This window comes from Acanthisitta chloris, unplaced genomic scaffold (genome assembly GCF_000695815.1).
Source record: "Acanthisitta chloris isolate BGI_N310 unplaced genomic scaffold, ASM69581v1 scaffold8923, whole genome shotgun sequence".
In the NCBI taxonomy this organism is placed as follows: domain Eukaryota; kingdom Metazoa; phylum Chordata; class Aves; order Passeriformes; family Acanthisittidae; genus Acanthisitta; species Acanthisitta chloris.
The window spans coordinates 26643-49460 of NW_008664510.1; the positions used below are offsets into that span (position 1 = coordinate 26643).

At 39.8% G+C, this 22818-nt stretch overlaps 1 protein-coding gene across 1 annotated transcript in view; it reads left to right on the top strand.

The window, feature by feature from the left end:
• The first annotated feature begins 12282 nt into the window (after nt 1-12282).
• The window catches only part of RNF144A (ring finger protein 144A), a 24955-nt gene continuing 14419 nt past the window's right edge, over nt 12283-22818 (top strand). The window contains exon 1 of the mRNA XM_009071388.1: nt 12283-12417. Coding sequence (XP_009069636.1) covers nt 12283-12417 — 135 coding nt within the window. The remainder of the gene's footprint in view (nt 12418-22818) is intronic.

Sequence of the window (22818 nt, forward strand, 5' to 3'; positions counted from 1 at the left end):
TTGCCACTGTTGTAGTTTGGTCTTAAGGTTTTGTTACAAATAAGGAAAGAAAAACTATAGTTCAAGCTCCAAAAGCGTTGTAATTTACTACAATTAATCAGTGATTAAAAGGAGAAAACTAAATGGAAACTCGAAGTGATAAACCAAAGACCAACACCTATTGATTTTTTTGATCTGTGCTCAAGCATACAAAGTGGTACTGAAAAAAATCCCCAATTGGTCTTAAGGTTTTGTTACAAATAAGGAAAGAAAAACTATAGTTCAAGCTCCAAAAGCGTTGTAATTTACTACAATTAATCAGTGATTAAAAGGAGAAAACTAAATGGAAACTCGAAGTGATAAACCAAAGACCAACACCTATTGATTTTTTTGATCTGTGCTCAAGCATACAAAGTGGTACTGAAAAAAATCCCCAATAGCATGTGTTCCTGAAATCAAAGTTCTGTAACTTGTCGTGCTTTTCACTTAGACAAGAGGAGCCCTGAAGGGGAGCATTTCCTCTGTGGTGATACTGTGCTGTTTCATTTCTTCTGTGATGCTTTCAGCGGTATCTACATGCCCTTAGTGTTTCACCCTTTGGTTTTGGTCTCTGCCTGTATGGTTGCAGAGGCATTAGACAGTCTCTCTGCCATGTGCAGACAGGGTGCTACAGTGCTGCTGCTTTCTGCAGTAAACAAGTGTTACAGATGTCTGTTGTGCTGCAGATGATAAACGGGGAGGGGTGTGGGGAACTAACGGCAGCAACGAAGCAGAAAGCATTGCTATGCAACAGTAATATTGCAGTGAAGGATTAAAGCTGGGGGTGATGGCAGGGCTAATACATTACACCTTTGAAAATACTGCAAATGCAGATTTCTTTGCAGAGGGAGAAGAGAAGGAAAGCATGTGCACTGCACATCCACCCATCTACTGGTCAGCCTGTTGTGGTGTGATAAATACCAGCTGATGTGTCTGTCTGAGGCATGACTAAGCTGTGTAAGCTGCTCAGTTATGCAGTAAATTTGAGGCAGAAGAGGTTATCTGTAGTTACTTATTACTCAGGTGATGTTCTAATAAGTAGATTGTGTGGTTTTTTGATGGGTGCAATTTTAGTGGTTTGCACTGACATAAGAACTTGATTGTGTTTGGAGATCTTCCAAGGCCTGTACTAAAATTAAGCATCTGCCCCTAATCAAAATGTTGTTATGTAGTAAGAATCTGTCTTTAAAGTTCCCTCACCCATGTGAGTGACACATCCATGCACAGGCATGTCCTGGCTAAATGTTACACCAGGACATGGAGAAATGTAGTTGGAATATGTAATTTTGGATGTGCAAGAGGAAGCCTGGAAACAAACACTATTCTTATTCACCAAGCTAGTATAGCTGTAATACTAACATAGATCAGAATTTAATTAAATCTTTTAACCTTGTGCTTAAAGGCAAACTGCCCCTCTTCCAGAGAAAAAGAAGGAATATTTGTACCAAGCCAGTTGCCTAGTAGGACACCCTGAGCTCTTTCATTTGGCTGATTTAGGCTGCACTTCCTTCTATACTGTGCAGTGGAGGTGAGAGTGAAGAACTGGATTATGATACACATGATACGATGTGAGGAGGACAGGCTGGAAATTAGAGTAACAGTATTATGTAAAGGGAAGGATATAAAAGGACAAAACTTTTAGGAGGTTGCAGGGAAATAATCAATAGGATTTTAATAGTGCGAAAAGATTTGTCCTAGCTGATAGGTATGATTTTTATCATGTAAAGCATCAAATGATATGAATGATATGTTCAGAATGCTCAGAGATAGAAGACTTCTCAAATATTTTGTTCTATTATTAATTTTTAGATTTAGTATTAGATTACTAAGAGAAAAGTGGTGAGTAGCAGCTTGTGTTGATTAGTCTAGATACTGTCTGCAGGATGTAGCGAGCAGGCTGTATCAGTTTTCTCTGTTTGAGAGTGAGGAAAAAACAATTTACTGAGCTATAATTCAGCCCATTGCACTGCTCAAGCCATTGGGTTTATTATCAGGAGATGGAATTCTTACTGAAAGCCGTGGTGGGGTTTTTTTTTCCATTTGGGTAGCTTTTTTCCTTTGGCTGAGTTGCCTGGTGTTAGACATACAATACCCCTCTGAAGGCCTTCAAAATCACTTTCCTTCCTCTCACTGAATAAGTAGTGTAAGCAGTTTTCTTAAAATGTGCTTCTTTAAGCGCTAATAGTAGGATGACTCTCTCGGATCGTATGAATCTCATCCTAAGTTTTTCCTTATGCTTAGTCTGGTGTGTCACACCAGCACAATGAATGGGTTTGTATACCAAGACATGTAGTTCATGGGGTGAAATAGCTCTTACTTCTGCAGAGCTGTCCAACTTGTAGCTGGAGTTCCTGTTTTTTAGCCATGGTTTTGAAAAAACTAAAAGTTACTTTCTATATAGCCATAATGACTGCACAAAACATCTCTATAAATAAAGCTTTATTCTTTCTATGAAGAGTCTTTCTCATTTCATGTGTTTTGGCAACACATTCTTTCTAGTCTTATTGACGATTTGTGCACTGTTGGTTCTTCTCCCTCTTAATGTTGTTTGTGGAAGGTAACTCTTCAGAACAAAACAAACCTTCATTCTAATCTCTGAGGGGCAGATCTGGGACGTGAGACCAGGAACTTGTTGTCTATAGTGGGAGTTGTGAAAGATGTTGTCTCTAAGGAATATCTACTTGGAGTTTTGTGGTTGTTATTGAGTCACAGGAACAAGGAGCTGTGGGTAAGTTAACCAGATTTCACCCTACTCTGAGTGCTGTTTGCAGCTACCCGCATATCTGCTTTGAATTTCAGGTGTAGCGTATGAAGGGATTGTACTTGTATGTGTTGCCTTAGAACTAACATGGGAGCTGTTGTTCAAACTTGAACTCCACTGTTAGTATGCAAGTGTCAGTGAGAGGATTTGTGGTGGGTTTTTAATCCCTTGTACTCCATTCCTCTTGTGAGACTTGTAAAGCACAATGGAAGTACAGCATGCCCTAAGCATGTGTTTTGTCATAGTTGCAAGTAAAAGGACAGTTTTTGTTTCCTTTTGAATGGTGGTCCTAGTCAGAAATAGGGCTCCTCTCCCAGAAGAGTCCAGAGAAGAGCAACGAGGCTGGTGAAGAGACTCAAGCACAAGTGCTATGAAGAGAGGCTGAGTGAGCTGGGGTTGTTTAGCCTGGAGAAGAGGAGGCTCAGGGGAGACCTTATAACCCCCTACAACTCCCTGAGTTGTGGTCAGGTGGGGGTTGGTCTCTTCTCACAGGCAACCAGCAGCAGGACAAGAGGGCACAGACTCAAGCTCTGCCAGGGGAAGTTTAGGTTGGATATTAGGAAGAGATTACAGAGGGAGTAGTCAGGCGTTGGAATGTGCTGCCCAGGGAGGTGGTGGATTCACCATCCCTGGAGGTTTTCAAGATGAGACTGGATGTGGCACTTAGTGCCATGGTCTGGTAACCACAGTAGGGCTGGACTTGATGATCTTTGAGATCTTTTCCAAGCCGGTCGATTCTTATGATTCTATGATTCCCCTTGTTCATGTTTGCAGTTTCTCAGTAAGTTCACATAGCTTTAAATGTGGTTTCTAGCTTTAAGCTTTGAAGGCTTTTCCCCCAAGAAAGAAAACTCACAGCGCCCAAGCTTGGTGTTATTTGGGCTTTGTGTAAACATAGCTATTATTATTCTGAGAGAGTCAACTGTGGAGAAGGAAAAAGCTTGTGGTATGTTAAAATTTCAACTTGCTCCTTACTGATTTATTGCTATTGTGGAGCCAGCCCAGAGTGCACTAGTTCATCAGCTCTTGTAAGCAGAGAGGAGGGAAAGAATAGGAGGAAGCAAGGAAAGGGGTGGAGGGGAAAGCAGTTGGGGAAGGGAAAATAAAAACATAGGAAAATGTACAGGGTGAGAGCAAAGATATAGAGAAGCAGTTGTTTTTGACTGGGTGGTTTAGGAATTTCTGGAAAATAGTAAAATAAGATGTTACCCTAGAGAGCTGTGGACTTGTCCATGCCCTTCTTAATATTGTGGCCTTCACAAACTATAACATAATTCAGTCATGAGTGACTTCTCACTGCCAGATAATGTTTAAGGATTTTAGCAGTTGTGAGTTGTGTGCTTAGTTTACAAGTGGCTTTAAGATCAGTCTCTTGTAGGTTGGCTTCATCTTGCCTCACTTTAAGATCTCTGTGCAGCTGATCTTCTTGTCCATAAAAGAGCTGAAACATTTTGACTGGTAATTATTTAACCTGTAGCCTTCCACATTTCTGTATGGGCTTAGTGATTGCCACAATATTTCACAGATGGTGTCTTGGTGTTGGCCCTAGTATTCAAAGGCAGTGGTTCACTGCACTAAAGTTTGAGAGGTTTTTAATGAGCATTTAATGGGTTCATGACTCCTAAAGCGAGCAAATGAGATGGACAGGCTCGTTCTCTCCAGGCCAGAATGTGTTCCACTCATGCCAGTTTCAGATCCAGGCTATATACCAGTGCTGTAGTGTCCAGGCTTTTTTCCTGTATGAAGGGAGTTTTCCCACTCAGCATGGATAAGGATGCTTTTAAAATGCATAGTGTCTTGACCCAGCTGTTTCAAATTATCTTAAGGCCTTGTGTCTCTGGCTGCTGAGAGTGCCCTGAAGTGTGCTGAGGGTCTGAGACTCCAGTGGTGGGAAATGGGATGGTGCAAGGACTTCCCAGCTCTTGCCTGAGGTGCTCTTTTGCTCCAGCGTTTTCATAATCTCTTGGATAGCAAACATTGATTAGGCACATGAATTCTGAGCAATGTTCCTTAGTATTACCACATCTGTCCTTTTGTTCATGTCATCTTTTGGGGATATTGACTATTTGGGGCATAATGCAGTGAAATTCCACTTTAGTTGTTACTATGTACAACAAAATATACTACTACTGGAAACAGACAGGAAGATTGTTTTTCTCCTATTTTCTTCTCATTTCTCCTCTGTCTTTCTTATGCTCTGTCTTCCTTCTCACTCTTTTTTTACTTATTATTAAATTTCTTTTCTTTTTCTCTGTACTTTTGAATCTTCCAGTTCTTTCCTTTCTGCCTGACCATTTCCTTTTCCCATCTGCAGATTCTTTCAGATGGAGAAAAATTATTTTTTTTAAAATCTGAATAATTTTCACCCCTGCCTGTGGGGTTTAAATAACAGCCTCACCCAGTTTATTTCGGGTTGCTTCTGTTTGGCAGTGCTTCGAGAAGCCACAGTGGCACCAGAGCTGGTGACAGACACAAGAAAATGCAAGGTCAGAAAAGTCTTTGGCTCAATCACATTATTTAATGGCTGTATTTGTTGGAATATGTGCAAGGATCTAGCCTTCTGAGGCACTTCTGCATAGACAGATGATCAGCTTCTGACAGGTTTATTTATAGTATTCTTTTGAAGTTGGAGTTTTAAAGATCTGCGTTTATTTCTGTGTTTGTCTCCATAATAACTCTTCCTCCCTACCTACCCATGCATTTGATAGGCAGCATCGTCACATACATCCATAGATCTAGAAACTGTCCATTTCTTGGCTTATATTTAAAATCCTTCATGGTCTGTGCCGTAATCAAACATCACAGTATAAGTTTTTAGTTTGGCTTATTTTGGGTTTTTTTTTTACCTTTTATGATATTCGTATATCTCAGGAGAAGAAACAAGACAAATTTTTAGCCAGGTATTTTGCAAAGAAATTGGTTTTTTAACATTGCCTAGCACTGACTTGTCCCTGAAGCAGTCCAGTAGATTTGTTTTGCACTTGTTCGGATACCTTTTGTTAGTGAAGAAAGAGCTGTTCTTTCTCTTTTTACTGGACTGTTTCAATATAATCTTTATACATATATATGTATTTATATTATATAACAAATTTTTAGCCAGGTATTTTGCAAAGAAATTGGTTTTTTAACATTGCCTAGCACTGACTTGTCCCTGAAGCAGTCCAGTAGATTTGTTTTGCACTTGTTCGGATACCTTTTGTTAGTGAAGAAAGAGCTGTTCTTTCTCTTTTTACTGGACTGTTTCAATATAATCTTTATACATATATATGTATTTATATTATATAATATAATTTTATCAGGAAAGTTAAGCAGAGAAACAGTGGCTGTTCATGGGTGGACTGAAGTCCCTGGAATAACTATTTCTGCTCAAGGTAAGAGGCTGTTTCCCATGTGCTGTATTGGCCAGGAGACTGAAGTTGCTGACAGTTCTCTAAGCTTTTACATGGTCTTTTATCTCTTCTGGTCTTGGGCCCTGGAATATCTTGAAGATAAGAACCTGGTGTAGTTGGAGTTGATGGTTAGCTGATGTAAGGACTTAAAGGGCAGGTCTGAAGCATTCACAATAGACAATGTGTTGACATGACTTTCTGCAGTATTCTATACAAGCTGAAGTTTGTGTTGAAAAGAGTTATGCCTGGAAACAACAGCCTGTTATTCTGCTGGAAGGCAGAGCATGGCTTTACTGATTGGGGTTGTCTGGAATTCAAAGGATGATGCCTACCTTCTGGGCTTCTGCAGTTGATCGTGGATCAGGTTTATGAGGGAGCCTTAAGAGTTAGGCATTTGACAGGACTTAAGAACCTAAGGAAGGCAGGCATCAAAACTCTGGAGTTAGTCATCTCTAGACATCCATATAAATCCAGTCTTCAGTGTGTTCATTTGCCTGACATCTGTTGGGGAGAAGGATGATCCTTTACCTCCCAACCAGTTCTGTGAGTAGGAAGACTTGGAGACAAACAGTTAATGTGGTGATAGATGTCAGTAACTAATTGGGTTTGATAAGTGAGAGATACTAAGTCTGCCTGTCAGCTTGTGATACCATGAATTCTACCTAGTGGGTGGATTTATTAATCAATTTGCTTTATAAAGTGACTTTTAAATTACCTTATCAGTTTGAGGTATAGTTACATAATAAAAACTGGTGACACCAACAAAAATAGTTACCAAGTGGTCAATTATGTCACGTAGGCTTTTTTCATATTTCCCTAGTCGTATAATCCTTCTCAGTATCTTTGGAAAAGCCTGGGACCAGAGCAAAATGACATCAAGTTCAGGACAGCTGCTGAACGCCCTCAGCCACCAACTTTGATCCTGTAAACTAGTGCCTGCTGGCTTGGAGGTATGGCAGATAGCTGCTGAATCATGTGCAGTGAGCCACAGATGTGACTACATAGGAAGGCTCAGAATTGTCTAGGTCAGAGTCAAAAATAATCACTTAATAGATGTGGCAGGCAGTGCCAGTTGCACAGTGCAGTGTAATAGCCTTTCTGCAGATGAATCCACTTCAGAAATATAAAGGGTTTTCCACATAAGTAAAAAATCTGGGGATTTTTAATAGATGTATATTTTTGTGTTTATTAATTATATAACATACAGACATACTTTATATGTTAAACACATGAAATTGTGCTGTGACAGATATGCTTGACTTCATGTAGGAGGAAATCTAGTCTCAATTATATATATGCACAATAATAAAACTGTAGTGTAGCATGTGTTTGATTTCATTTAGTGGCCTGTATTATTTTAACTAGAGTTATTTTGACAAAGAGGGACAAGAGGAATGAGAACAAATTTTAACTTCCATTTAAATCCTTTCCTTTGACTTTTTTAAGAGCTGCTTTCTATCATGTCAGTAAATGCAGATTAAGATAACCCCTTAAGGCAGATGACTTAAGTTTACCTGATTAACTAACCATCTGCCAACTACCTGCTGGAGACACTCATCAAGTTGTCCTTTTCAGAGAAATGGGAACATCCCCAGGACAGTGAGGTTCTGGGAGCTCTGGACCTTGGAGGTGCCTCGACACAAATCACCTTCCAGCCTGGAGTCCCCGTTGAGGACAGGAACACCTCTGTGTTCTTCCGTCTGTATGGCACCAACAGCCCTGAATTTAGAAATTAAACCCATCCCTGATCTAAAGCTGAAATTTAGATCCAGCTGAAATCTCTATTTTGAGTCTTGCTTGGTGGAAAAAGACCCATCAGTTAGTGTGCTGCCTATGACTATTTTATTAAACTTATTCACTATTTTGTAGTCATCCTTATCTCACAGAGATAGTCATGTATCTGAAGTGTTGACAACGCAACTGCAGCTTGACTATATGATGCTATGAAATACTTGAAAGTACTAGCATTCAATAAGAAAAATCATACTGTTTCATGATTTCTTGAATGACTTGTGTGGAAGAAAATTGCATTATTTCCTGCTTTCACAGAAGTTTTCAGAATATTTCTGTTTCAGTGTTTTTTGTAACTTCTCGAGGCCTGGAAAGAAAGAATTCTATTCTTGGCTTACCAGAGGTCAAGTCAGCCATTTGCTCATACTAGAAAATGTAGTCTGTGTAGGTGGACCAAGAACTGAAGGATTACTGTTCAGAAATACAGTTTGTGTGCATTTAATTCATTAATTGTTCTGCAGAGATAAGGAAATATTCCTTTCCCCTCCATACCCATCTCCTGGAATGCCTAGCAGTCACATTTTAAATATATTAATATGTTGTTACAGCAGCAAGACTTCAGTCACTTCTGTTTCTTTATGCAGTAGTTCCTTTTCAGTGTGGATGTGCACATGATTGCAGAACTAAACTGTTATTAGTCAAGTTGTTGATTATTTATGAAAGACTGCTCTGAACAAACTATTGTTAAACCTATTTCCTGTATTTCCTATTCCCAGCTTGCTTTGGGATACTGTCTTGGAAAAATGTGTTGTGTACCATATTTCTTACGAATTCAGTATTACCACAGTCAGCAAAAATACATAAATGAGACTGACCTTGATTGCAGTAGAGTTTGGAGTCTGAACTGATGACTGTCTCCTCTTTTGGTTTTCTGTGCCTCTAAGTTGGATTTGGTGTGTCTGCTACCAGTATTGGTGTTTGAACTGGGTTTGGTAAACACCACTAAATTCCAGTCAAGTAAGTATTTAGCGGGCTAAGATCTGTTCAGTGGGTGCATTGGACCTATATATAGGTCCATATATACCTATATAGGTATACTGAGAGGTATATTGAGAATCAGTGACCAAAAACACCAGGACTGTTGGAGCATCATTTGTTCTGCCCAGTTTATTGCATATATTGCTTATGGTAACAAGTAAATATATTTCCATATATATCTGTATATCTGCCTTCTAGCGGATAGCCAAACTATGAGACAGAATTTTCTATTGGCTGTTCGTGTAACTCGTGGTCTTCAGCACAACGGCACACCAAGACACTTTTTAGTGTTTTCTTCCTCTAGAGCTCCTTTGAGTTACATTCTCCTTCTTGCTGTTACTTAACATTCTGTTCTCCCTGAAGCATTGCACATCACTAGAAAGCATGAGAATACAGTCTGAAGTGATAAGAGGCCACAGCTATTGGAACAGTAGGAGTCAGTCTGGTTTTGACAGAAGGTGTTTGTTTCTCTGCTTTTCTCGTGTGAGTTTGATGTTTGTTTTTTGTGTTGTATTTTTTTTAAAAAGCTTTTTTTAAGCATGATGATGTAAACAAAGAAGCTTATTATTTAGTTGCAGCAGTGCACCAGATGATAATAAAGCAAGATCTAGTCTGTGCTTTGAAAAGCTTCATTCTCTGTGTTCCTTTACAGGGATATCCAGCAGAGATGATGCACTGGGATGTGGAGAATTTTTGTACATGTTTTCCAAGGCTAGGTAGCAAATTTGTTCTTCCTTGCTTTAATGGCACCAGTGACGAGATATCCTCCCCTTGCCCTGTAGTGAATGTATGATTTATTAAAATAAAGTGCTTGGCAAGGAGGGGTGAGCAAGAATGATTCTGCTACCATTCAGGCTGAATTCAGGTTTTCCTCAGTTATCACCATGGCAGATTTCAGCATGGATTATGTGCCCAGCTGTATGGGGCAACCAGTTTCTCCTGGCCTGCTGGATGCCGTCTTGAAGGATGCTTCACTTCGATTCACTTGTGCTTTGCAGAATACAAAGAGAAATATTTCACATTGAGGTGTTACTGCAGTATAGTTGTGCTGCAAAAGAGGAATTACCACAGTGATATCAGTAAGCCTCTGTTGTACATCCTAGGGAGCAGGGGTAAGCCTTACTTACTGACCCACACTGAATGTGTGTGTGTATGTGTGTGTGTGTGTATATATATATATATGTGTGTGTGTGTGTAAATTTTTTTTGGGGGGTCTGGATTGAATCATGTAATATATTTGAGTTTTTAGCCTGAGTTCTGTCAGATTTTGCATCTTTGACATAAAATTTGCTAGGATTTTGGTCTGCCTGATGTATGCAAGTGCATTCTTCACTTAAGTCTATGCCTTTTCGTTGTTCATTTGCTGGTTTCATCTACTTGTTACCATAAGCAATATATGCAATAAACTGGGCAGGACAAGCAAATGATGCTCCAGCAGACCAGGTGTGTTTGGTCACCAATTCTCAAATACCTCGTGAGTCTGTCTGTAAATGTCAGATAAACCAAAGCTTGGAAGAAAAAAATTGGGGTTGCTGATAATCTGTTCAGTGATAAAGTAGTGGTGATTGACAGTAAAGAAGCACTCTAATAGTCTTAAAAATCTTGGGGTTTCATTCATATCACTGTATCAGTCTCAGAAGGGACTGCACAGCATGAGTTGTATTTTGTGACGTGGAGCCATTATTCATGTATCATCCTGTGAAGCTATTTCATCTGTTTCCTTTGAAACAGTACAGAGTTTGTGTGTGGGCTTTCAGAGGAAGTGATCCAGGACAGCCCTGGAAATGGGGTTGCTTAATCTTTCTTCTTATCCCCTTCTCCCTGACAGCTGTGCTAGAAAAATGTCTCTTGTGTCCTTTGTGTACCTTATAAAGGCCATCTTCTAATGAGTTAGACTGAAGCAGGAAGGCTAACAAAATCTTCACTTTGTTTCAGAAATTTTAGAGACCTTGGTGGAGTCATGTCCACAGTTAATTGAATATCAAAGACTTGAACTTCAAAGAAGTGTTCATGGAGTCTGCATGTGATTTCTTTGGGGACAAAAAGCATTTTCTGTCTGAATATCTACTTAAATATAGTCTAGTAATCATTAAAGTCATTTATTGCACTTCTGGTCTTAGGAAGTTCACAGGTATGACATATGTAAGCAATTCCTGCAAGTGCTAATGAAGGCAGGGCAAAAAAGGAAAGAAAAAAAAACCCCGAACCAAAAATAACTGTTAATCATGACTGGAGTAGTATAACTTATGTGGGGAAGGTAAGGAACCACCTCATTTTTGGGCAGGAGGGAGTCAAGATAATGTGAACCTCCCAGCAGCCTTGGGGTGTGAATTTTCTACACTTGGAAGGTCAATGTCACAGTGACAAAACATTAGTAGTAAATATGTTGTTAAAATTTTATATACTACAGAAGCTACCCTAGATGTGTGGGGGAGTGTGTGGGTTTCTGTTTTGTTTTTCTCCCTGCAGAATTTGTAAATTAGATTTCTTCTTCATCAGAATACATTTGTTATGTGTGAGATTTTCTTTCTGGTTAGTCAGTTGGCAGCTCTCCATCTGGGCCCTGAAGCCAAGGATAGAGATGCTCTGCATGGTCCTATCCTATTGCTGTCCTGAGGGTGATATATAGGTATTAGTATCTCTTCTTATAGCTCACTTTGTGCTTTTTATTTGCCCCAGTTAGTTGTTGCTACAATGAAGTTATACTTTCAGCATATTGAAAGGGTTGTAAGAAAGATGCAGGCTAAAACTCATACTGTATGCAAATTATTTATTGTTCTTTCTAAAATTAGGAGCAAACTGGTTGCTCCATCATGTTCGTGGGAACAAAAATATCTGGCTCTGTGAATGGCAAAATCATCAGGCTGGAAAAGGGGCATAATAGATACCTGGGTTATGAGAGACCTTTTGAGTCTTGCCTGGGTAGCTAGGGTTAAGGATTGTCTTTTAAGTGAATTTTAATGTTGGTGAGAGAAAGTTTGTAACTAGGGGTGAAAATGACAGGAATTGGAAAATGAGATTTTTGCGTGTATAATGTGCAACAAATGCCTGTAACCTAAGGGTATTTCCTGCTTGTTCTCCTATTTTGTCAGTGTGTTACATGTGGGATTTTTTTTTTCTGCTTTCTATTTGCAAGTTCTATCAGGCAGGGGATGTATAACCTTCTGCAAGTGCTGCCACTCTCAACTTAGCTATTGCTGTTTATAGTTAGGTCCTTGGGAAAAAAAACCAACAAAAACCAACAGGCAGCAGTTGACAAAGTCATTTTCAATGGCAGAAGTGTATTGAGTAGAAGTATAAAAAAATAATATCTTCACTTTGTGCACTTTTTCAGACTGCTCTGCAATGACTACAGCAAGATACAGACCTACCTGGGACTTGGTACTTGACCCATTAGTGTCCTGCAAGCTCTGCCTTGGTGAATATCCTGTGGAGCAGATGACAACAATAGCACAATGCCAATGCATCTTCTGTACCCTGGTGAGTTTGCTTTCTTTATTTGACATAAAAAACAAAGCATAATTTTAACTGCAGTAATCATGTGTGTTTCTGTTGCATGGGTTTCACCCTGAAGTATTGATGTGGCAGGGGAAATAAATCCTGTTGCTGTGTACTTGACACAAATGCTAGCAAGTAAATTATTCTGTTTTCCTGTTTAAAAAAAGTTTTTTACTCAGCACTTCAATATACTTAGTATACAAGGTGTAGGTACCTCCTTAGCAAGGTTATTCACTTTCCCCTTTATTGGTGGCTTGCATTTGAGGGTGGGTTTTGTGATTGGTTGGATTTGTGTTGTGGGCTTACATGGGTTTTTTTTTTCTGTTTGGTTTTTGGTTTGTTATTTTCGGTTTGTGGGTTTTTTTTGGGGGGTTTGGGGTTTTTTTTAACTTTAGACTAGGAGGGAATAGAATCTTTCAGTTGGAAAGGATAGTTTCACAACAATCATCAGTCCGTCCACCTGACCGCTTCAGGGCTCATCAAATATTAAAGCCTGGTATTAAAGGCACTGTCCAAATGACTCTTAAACACTGACAGGCTTGGGGCAGCAGCCATCTCTCTAGAAAGCCTGTTCCAGTGTTTGACCACCCTCTCTGTGAAGAAATGCTTCCAAATACCCAGCCAGAACCTTTCCTGACGCAGCTTTCAACCATTCACACAAGTCCTCTTACTGGATACCAGGGAAAAGAGCTCAACACCTCCCTCTCCAATTCCCTTTCTCAGGAAGCTTTAAAGAACAATGAGGTCACCTCTCAGCCTCATTCTGTCCAAACTAGACAAACCTAAGGTTCTCAGCCACTCCTCACAGGACATGCCTTCTAGCCCTTTGACCAGATTTCTTGTCCCCCTCTGGATGCATGCAAGGACCCTCACATCCTTCTTAAATGTTGGGGCCCAGAACTGCATACAGCACTCGAGGTGAGACACCAGTGCTGAATACAGGGAAGTAGTAACCTCTTGACCAGCTGGTGACTCTGTTTAATATGCCCCAGAATGGGGTCTGCCCTCCTGGCTGCTGGGGCGCCCTGCTGACTTGTATGGAGCCTGCTGTCAACCAGCAGCCCCAGTTCCCTTTCTGTAGGGCTGCTCTCCAGCCACTCCTCTCCTAAATCATACTTGTGCCTGGTGTTATTTGATATCAGGTGCAGAATCTGGCATTTCAAAGTAATAAATTTCGTTACATTTATCATAGCCCAATGCTCCAGTTTCTTTAGATCCCTCTGTGAGTCATCTTGTCTCTCAAACAAATCAGAAGCACTAACCAGTTTGTTATCATAATCAGACTTGCTCATGGTGCATTCAGCTCCTGCATGCAAACAGTTGATAAAGATATTGAACAGAACTGACCCTAGAATTGAGCTGAAGAACAGTGCTGGTGACTGGTTGCCAAACAGATGTAGCCCCGTTTGCCACAACCCTTGGAGCCCAGTTCTTCACACAGGGCATCATGAACCTGTTCATCTGACAGTTGGACAACTTGTGCGAAAGGCTATTGTGAGGGACAGTACCAGAGGCCTTACTGAGTCCAAGAAAGCTACATCCACTGCCTTCCCTAACCCTACACTCGCAGGGTAACCTTGTCACATAAACAAATTAGTGAAACAGACTTCCTGTTTGTGAACCCATGTGGACTGTGCCAAATGACTGCATTATTCTTTAGAATGCCTTTCAATAGTACCCACTATAGCCATGCACACACTTATAACTGGAAGAGTATTTCATATATTATAGATTCTAAGTTCACTGTATCATAATTAGTCACATAACAGGTTGTCATTAGTCACATAAACAAATTAGTGAAACAGACTTCCTGTTTGTGAACCCATGTGGACTGTGCCAAATGACTGCATTATTCTTTAGAATGCCTTTCAATAGTACCCACTATAGCCATGCACACACTTATAACTGGAAGAGTATTTCATATATTATAGATTCTAAGTTCACTGTATCATAATTAGTCACATAACAGGTTGTCATTACCATATTATACAAACACTTGCCTGGAATAACAAAAATCTTGTCAGTTAAGTACAAAACACTGGCAAACATAAGCATAATATGTGACAATGATCATCATTATCACAGTAAATGGATATTGTTAGTTTATGAACAGAGAAGGAAAACTAGTAGTAATTTTTCATCCCTAATAGTGATTTGGAATTAAACCGGTAGATCCTTAAATTTTGCAATGGGTTCAGGTACACCAGAAACCTTGTAATGATAGTTCAGCAGTCAAAAAGGTAGAGTATTATCAGTAAGAATATAATTTCTGGGATACGTAATAGTCAAACTTTAATTTTTCAAGGGTTTATGACATGGTGTTATAGATTAAGCCATGAGATTGGCATCCTGTTCTGAATTAGGAGCAGGAGGGGTTGTAGCAATTTCCGTGGCAAACGATGACACAAACAAGGTCAGTGTCACTTTAAGTGCCATGTTTATTAACAACAGGGGGGATAACGAGTCTTAAGGAGGGACAGGATCAAGATAGCTTAGAAAGAGAAAGTAGGAAAGTTAAGCAGAAGTACAGAGAGTTTGCAAAAGGAAAGTTACCACCGTGGAGTACTGCAGCATCCTGCAGGTCTGATCGTCGCATGGTGGGGGAGACTTTGAGTGAAAAACTGGCTCTCAAGGGGGAGAAGCTTCCAGCGAAAAATTGGTCCATTTGCTATGTGTTGGTTTTGCTCCACCCTGTCTGCCAATCAGTCCTGGAGGTTTTGTGACGCATTAATAGCACAGCATAGTCCTGCCTTCTCGTTATGTAACTGCACGTGTGCTGGGTGGACTTTGGTGGGGAGGAAAGCTCCATAGAGCACCTTCATTGATGTATCTATTTTGACCTTGTCTCGGGTGTGTGTGTCCTTGCCATGATGGTAAAACCACAGTCAGCCAGCGTGGCAAAAAGTCAAATGCCAGCAACCTTTTTTCACACCTTGTGGTTTACTTAAGGGAACAATGTTGAGACACTTTTGGAATTTGGATCACAGTCTCACAATTAGGTGATTTATTTTTTTTTTCAATTTTTTTTTTTTTTCAATTCAGAAGTCCTCAACAAAGTTAGTTTTTGGCATGTGTTTTTAATGTTGAAGGCTAAGGATTTTTTAAAGCAGTGCTTTTAATATTTTATTTTCCTTCATGGAAATACTGCCATTTTTTAAATAATAGAATTTTTTTCCTGATGGCCAGTGGGACAGATCCACTTTGAAAGGAGTGTTTGCTCAAGCATGCAAAGATATATAAAACAATAGGCATCATCAAAACTGTTCTCAAATATTCTAGTACTTCACAGCTGAGTGTTCTGTGTTTCTCTCTGTTGCTTGGATGCGGAAAATATGTAAATTTCAGTTTTCAGTAATATTTCAGTGGCAGCAGAAAGGCTGAGTTACCAGATAAGTCTTTTCATCTTCACATTGTTTCATCTGACACTTGCTGCTGTCACTGAGCTTGTGTTTCTTGGTAGAATATGGTTGCTGACTTTCACTGCTGTTTTGAAAGACATAACCAGTTATAGAAGTAACCTTTGCCAGTAACCTGTTCTTAGTGCCTGAAATACATAATCTGACTTGGTGACTTGGAATTTTTGTTTTGAACTCAGGCGGGCCCATCAGTCCACTTCTGCCACTTGTATTTGTCTTGAATTGTTCATTCATCTTTGTCCTGTTTAAGGAAATTGGTGTGGTTTGACTGCCTCTTGTCTGCCAGTAGTATAAGCTTTACTACAGTGACGTTTGAGTTTACTCTAAAGCTTTGCTGTGAATTAATAGGAACTATGACCCTTGCTTTCACTGGTGGCTGTGAGGAGAGAAATAAGAATCAATCCCAATAAATGCAAGAGGCAATAGCTATAAACCTGTTACAGCCCAGGGCCTTCATCTCTACCTTTGGGACAGCCTGCAGGTTAATAAATTGCCTAAGAAAATATTCCTATGAATCAGGCAAGATTGTTTAGCCTATTGGCAATTTTTAAGGAAGACTGTGACAACTGTGCACAGTTTTATCTACTGGTGTTTCCCCAGTGATGACTTCCATAAACACCAAGTGCATTGCAGTTCTCAGTATGAACTGTGCTTTGTAAACAGCAAATTACAGTTACTTAAAACCAACAGAGGAAAAAAAAAGCCTTTTGACTCAAGATTTTGCATGGAGTCTACATGTACATGTAGATCCAGTACATCTCTCTGTTTTGTTGTTCCTGATTGATCAATACATGTTTCTGATCTGGCTTCTTGCTTTTGTGTAAATGAACAGAGATAGCCTCTCCAGGGAAATGAGCAAAAAAAGAAAAAGGAATGTCTGTTACAAGTGTGAGAACTGTTTTTCCTGCAGGTTTTGCCAGTAGCTCTAGCCCTTCTGTCTAAATTGCAGCAAGCCAAGACAGCACAGGTGTGTATTAAAAAGAGTTGTTTCAAGTGCAGTGCTGCTGGTATGTAGGCAGAATTTGGATCAATGTACAGGTCTCTGAATCCTTTAGTATTTTTGCCTGCAAGTCTTGAGTCTTTATAATCGTAGAAGTGCTGTAGTAAAGATCCCATGAAGGACTGTCTCTTCCTGACACTTACACAGTAGCACAACATTGCTATTCAGAACGATAGAATGGGGACACTGTTTCCTTTTGCTCTCTGGCGGAGCTGTGCTTGGATTGAATAGAGCAGACTGCCACTCCTCTGCTGATAAGGCATAGGCGCTGCAATTTCCCATCGTATTATTTTGCCAGTTCTGGCTATTAGTACAATACTCCATTATAGGTTTTATCGTTATGATCGTTAATGTGCACACAATGCAGTGAGCTCTCGAGTTTTGTACATCTCATCCAGTAGGAATGTATAAGAATGTATTTCCTCAGGTACCTTGAGCCAGTCTGTTGTTGGATTGCGCAAGGTACCAGAGGAACAAAAGTCTAGGGAGCACAAAAAAAAGCAAGCTATCTGCTGTTTGTTTGTTTTTTCTGAGTGTTATCAAAGGGCAAACTAGTATCTCTCTTCTTCTGGAATCATGTCAACAATACAACAAATTTTAAATGTGCTCATCTAATTTTGACCAAGATGCTTAAATATCTTTCTTTTTATTAAATCACCTTTTTTTCCTATAAAACAGCACACAGCACATAGCTAGTAATCTTAGATTTTAAGATAGTTATTTAGCCGTTGCTTGCCCCAGCAGAAGTAATGGATCTTGTATGTTTTCTTCAGAAAGCTTTCCTCATGACACATGCAGAAGGTAAGGGAGAATAAAGCAGAGAATGCCACTTTTTTGTTAGTTTTTTTTTGTATTAGTTACTGCACTAAATGTTTTCACTTAATAATCTTTTCTTTTTTGAGGGGGGTAGCAGGAGATGAGGAAGGAGCAATTTTAGCCCAGTTCCTGGCTGAAATTCTGACTATTTTGTAATCTACAATAAAATCCTCATGTGTCTTAAAGGACAGGATGTTCCCTTGATGTGTTACTGATTGCATATGTGCTAGTTACCACAGGTTTTGCTCCAGTTGATACTCTTGCATAAAAGTCAAACAGTTAGTTGCTTAAACACATTCAGATTCAGGATTTACATGTATATCTCTGTACGTATGTACTATATAACTTATATACATATAGACAGACACAGATGTGTCATTATGTTGCAAGTACAGTGATGCCATTATTACTTAAGAGAGGCTAAGCTCCTCTTGACTTCACATTAGATTGTTCAGTTCGCTTCAAGATGGTACGCAGTGCTGATCATTCTGGTACCAGAGGATTTGTGACTTACTTTTCTCAAATATAGAAAGAAAATCAGTGACTAGGCAGTCCAGGCGAGTGAATGTCCCAAAGAAATATGAAGTCTCAGAGAAAACTTGTCTTTGATGGAAATGTTTATTTTGATAACTCATTTGCAATCCACTTGATTGATTGGAAAGAGAAACCAGTATTCAGATGTGTGACAAATCAGAATCAGAAAATAACAGAAAATAAAAAACCAGTGTTAGTACCTACCTTCTTCTGCTTTTTTGTGATTTATTAGCCAGATGTGCACATGTGGATCAAGTTTGTGGTGTTTGAAACTAACACTGCTATGCTAATTTTGTATCTATTTAGTAGATACTTATACTTTGATTCTTGCCCTAGGCTCTACCTTGAACTCTTGAGGCAGCTGTCTAATCTTACATGTCCCTCTGAGTTTGGTGTCTCAAGTAACATGACAGCAGGATAGTGACAGACTCTGGCTATCACTACCCCTTTTTAAGCATGATTACTGAATTTGCCTAATCATGACTGTTCATACATATCTGCTTAATTTTAATCATTCCCTATTTGAGCTTCTTCAGAGGCTGAAGATCAGCAGGGCAAATTTTATGCAGGCATTTTTTTTCTTGTTGTCATGCTTGACTGGAAGCACATAAAAGCTTCTCTGAGTCAAATGACAGGAAAAAGTGTGATTTACTTAGTATTATCCCTTATTCCAAATGAGGCAGAGGCAGCATCAGCTTCCTTCCTCCAGGGCAAGGAAGACACCGAGCAGTGTGGATGGGAACAGGTGGGCTTGGCTGCCTTGCCAATTCTTTGTGGTTTGTCCCTGCTTGCCAAGGGAAACCGACCTTAGCAGGGCAGTACTGTTGAGGCCAAGCTGTTCCTCGCCTCTACCAAAGGAGATGCCCTCCTTGCATTGGAACAGGAGGGAGGGGGAACCCTAATGACTTGTGAGGTTTTATGGAGCTTGGGGTCCTTTGTAGCAGCTGTAATGTTTCCCTGTTTCCCACCAGCTGCTGGCGAAGCTTACAGCTTGCTGGTTGTGCTCACTGCCCCCAGCCTTAGCAGAGAACTGATACCAATCTTGACATGTGATGTGTCAGTAGAGGCTTCATGGTTAGAGGTCACTATGTGTTTGCATAGCAATTCACATGGCTGACTGGGTTCTCACTTGTCTTGTAGGTGCTGTGATGACAGAATTCCCTGCTTAAATAATACACTTGCTTGTTTACAGAGTACTTAATGTGCAGTTGGGAACCACAGAACCCTGAGTGAACACCGAACTTAATCCAGAGCCTTCAGCTCTCCTCTCCTGTGTGATATTACTAAATGAGATTAACATTATCTGTCTTCATCAGGGTGTTGGAAAAACTACTTTTTGTTTGCATAGTGTTTTGCATATGAAAAGGGACGATCCTTTGCTGCAGGTGTATTGTCCTCCCACTCAGAAATATTAATTGTATTCTGAAATAGAATAAACTTTTCTCAAACATATAGCAAAAGACTGAATTTATTTGTTGTTTTGCCTCCTGAATATTTGAGTTTCATCCCACATATGTTGGCATTTGAAAAAAATTTTATTTCTGTAAAGTTTACTCTGTGTTTTTACCCATTGCAGCCCTGAATAGGTAAGAACAAGCAGCTTATGCAAGGTAATCGAGGCTGGGTAAAGATCTCACATGAAAAAGGCTTGCATGTACATCCACTTGAAAAACCTATTCTAAGATGAAGATAGGCATAAATGACAAGATATTATCCTTGTCTCATTTGGCCATTTTCTGCTGTCTACTGATGTGAATGGTTTCTCTGAAGAAAAATTGTCAATCTTCTGTATATTGTACAGTACACATTCAAATACAAATTTATATTTAAAAAGCAACCCACCACTTCAGAGACTAGGTAGCTGCATTGAATTCCCTTTCTCTTTCAAGATATTCAGCTGGAAACAAGCACCTGGAGTTTTTTTAGTGCATTTAGTTCTGGCTGCTTGGTCCTGCGTGTGATTTCTGCAGCCACTGATTGCTGTGTATCAAAGGATATTTTCCATACCTTAATATTTCTCAAGCTGAAGTAGTCATCAGGTCTCTTCTTTCTGCATTCTTGATAATATACACATTTCTTCTTGCTTTACTTCCAGCATATGTTGACTGATGGTCTGAGCTGATGCTTTTCTGTACTCAAACTGGCACAGTTAGTCTTATGCAGAGTTTGGAGTGCTGTACTCAGAGGGGTGATGCACCTTATCCCTAATATGCATATCTTACCTGTGAGTTGTTGTTTGCATTAGTTAAGAAGTGTGTACCAGGGGTTGCTATGCTCTTTGGGTGTACTGTCAGCAGTAGAGCCAAAGAAACAGAATCTGCTCTGCTGTCCACAGGATGAATCTGCAGCCATCATTGCACTAACTACAGCAGCATTTCAGTGGGTGAGTCCCTGCCTCCTGCTGCAGATGATGTGGTTGCATTTAGGCTGACAGTATAATCTGTAACAGGTCTGCAGAACAGCTGGTGTGGTCTTTAAAAATTGGCAGCATGGTGGGAGAAAGAGGCATTTACCCTTGGCAATTTTAAAACAAAAATGTGTCTTTAAAAAGAAGCCAAGTATTGGGCAGGTGGAGGCAAAAAAGCTGCCCAAGAGGTTTTTCAAATTTCTTGCTACCTTGGGGAAAACATCTACCAGCTGTGTTGCTAGCTGTCTCTGATCCTGGCCAAAGTCTCTTTCTCAGTGTGCACCACCTTGCTCACAGCCAAGGACCAAATTTGGGCACTAGGTATTTCCCCGTTGCAGAGCCTTGCAGGTGCTTGTCTTGGAGTCAAGGTTGTATATGTTTGCGTAGCAGGATTTTTGTCTCTGTAAAAAAACAAAGGATATAAAGAGTAGACTTGTAAGACTGTTCTCTGTTACTGCTTTCAGATTTGTAGATTTGAAGTACTGCATGTCAAGATGACTTTTCTTCCTGTGATTTATCCTTAAGGATAATGAATCAGCTGCAGTATTAATGAAAATTGGAATTTTGATAGTGAAGATTTCTTTGAAAGTAGATTAATCTCTTTCAGAAGATGTCTATAAAGTGGAAAGGACTTATCTAAGTTCAAAGTATTGCCACAAACATTAAACATCTCTAATGTACATCTGTCCAGATCTAGGTGGTTTGTGCAGTTGAACATAGCTTGTGCTTGTGTATTTGGTCAGTGTTAGTTGACAGTTTATCTAATAAAGAAAAAAAATCACTCCCAGAGTCAGGCATATGCTTCAAACAGATCTATGCGATTAAGTTTGCATAGATATTTTCCAGTAAGTCACTTGTCAGCTAAGTAGGATTAGAGTGATATTAAAAAGCCAGATTGTAGATCTGCTGTAGAAAATTGTACACACTGGAGCAGCAGTGCAAGAGTGATTCCAAGTTGAGCCTCTGATTAAATAACAATAGATTTGAGGCAGGATTATAACTACTTTACACAAAAAGGCCACGTAGGAATTTGAAAGAAGCTTAAAAGCACTCCAAGGCACTTTTTTTCTTTTCTCTCACATGTTTCCTTGTGTGCTCCAAGTGTACCATGAAAATATGTCAGAAAGTAGTTTTTTCTGTGAAACACTAGATTAAAGTAAGATGGCTGGTACAACTGGAGTGTTGGAATGGAAGGATACAGGCTCTTTAGGAAGGACAGGCAGAGGAGATGTGGAGGGGCTGTCACTCTGTTTATCAGTGACCAGCTGACATACAGGGTGTGGAGCTCTGCCTGGGGATGGATGAGGAGCCAACAGAGAGCTTGTGGGTCAGGATTAAAGGGAGGGTAGGGACAGGTAACGTAATAATGAGATTTCCTACAGAGAGCCTGACCACGAGGCCCTACAAGAGAGTTGGAGGGACTTCTTAAAAGGGCATGTAGCGATTGGAAAATGGGAAATGGCTTCATGCTGCAAGAGAGTAGGTTTAGATATTAGGAAGAAATTCTTTACGCTGAGGATGGTGAGAGACTGGAACAGGTTGTGTAGAGAAGCTGTGGATGCTCCATCCCTGGCAGTGATTAAGGGAGTTTGTATGGAGCTCTGAGCAGCCTGATCTAGTGAAAGGTGTTCCTGCCTGTGGCAGAGGAGGTTGGAACTAGTTTATCTTTACGGTCCCTTCCAACCCAAGCCATTCTATGATTCTGTAATTTGTCCTATTATCAGATGAACATTCCTGTTTCTTTTTGAAATATCCATCAAAATATTAAGAAGATAACATTTGACAGTTATATATGGCTACAGGAATCTCTGTTTCAGGAATAGGGAAGACTCAAGTTCTAGCCCTACTCAGTCATTCTTCCTCCTCTCTTCAGAGAACACCCCAGATGTAGGCTGCTTATTTTAAGGGAGTTTTTCTTCTTGGAATTGTTCAGTTTTGTCTAAATGGAAATCTTTCTAGAAAATGATGTTTTATTCAAGTAAAAACATTCTACCAGAGTGAATTACAGCAGAGTGGCAGGCTAATGGTTGGATTTGATGATCTTATAGATGTCTCCTCCAGCCTTTATGGTCTTATGAGTCTAATTTGCTGTTTGGATGAAAGGGACTGGAGCTATTATTCCAAGAGTATTAGATTCCACCTGAGATATGGATGCTGAAATTGATCTCTCCAATTTCTCTAGTGAGAGAAATTCACTTACACTTATGCAC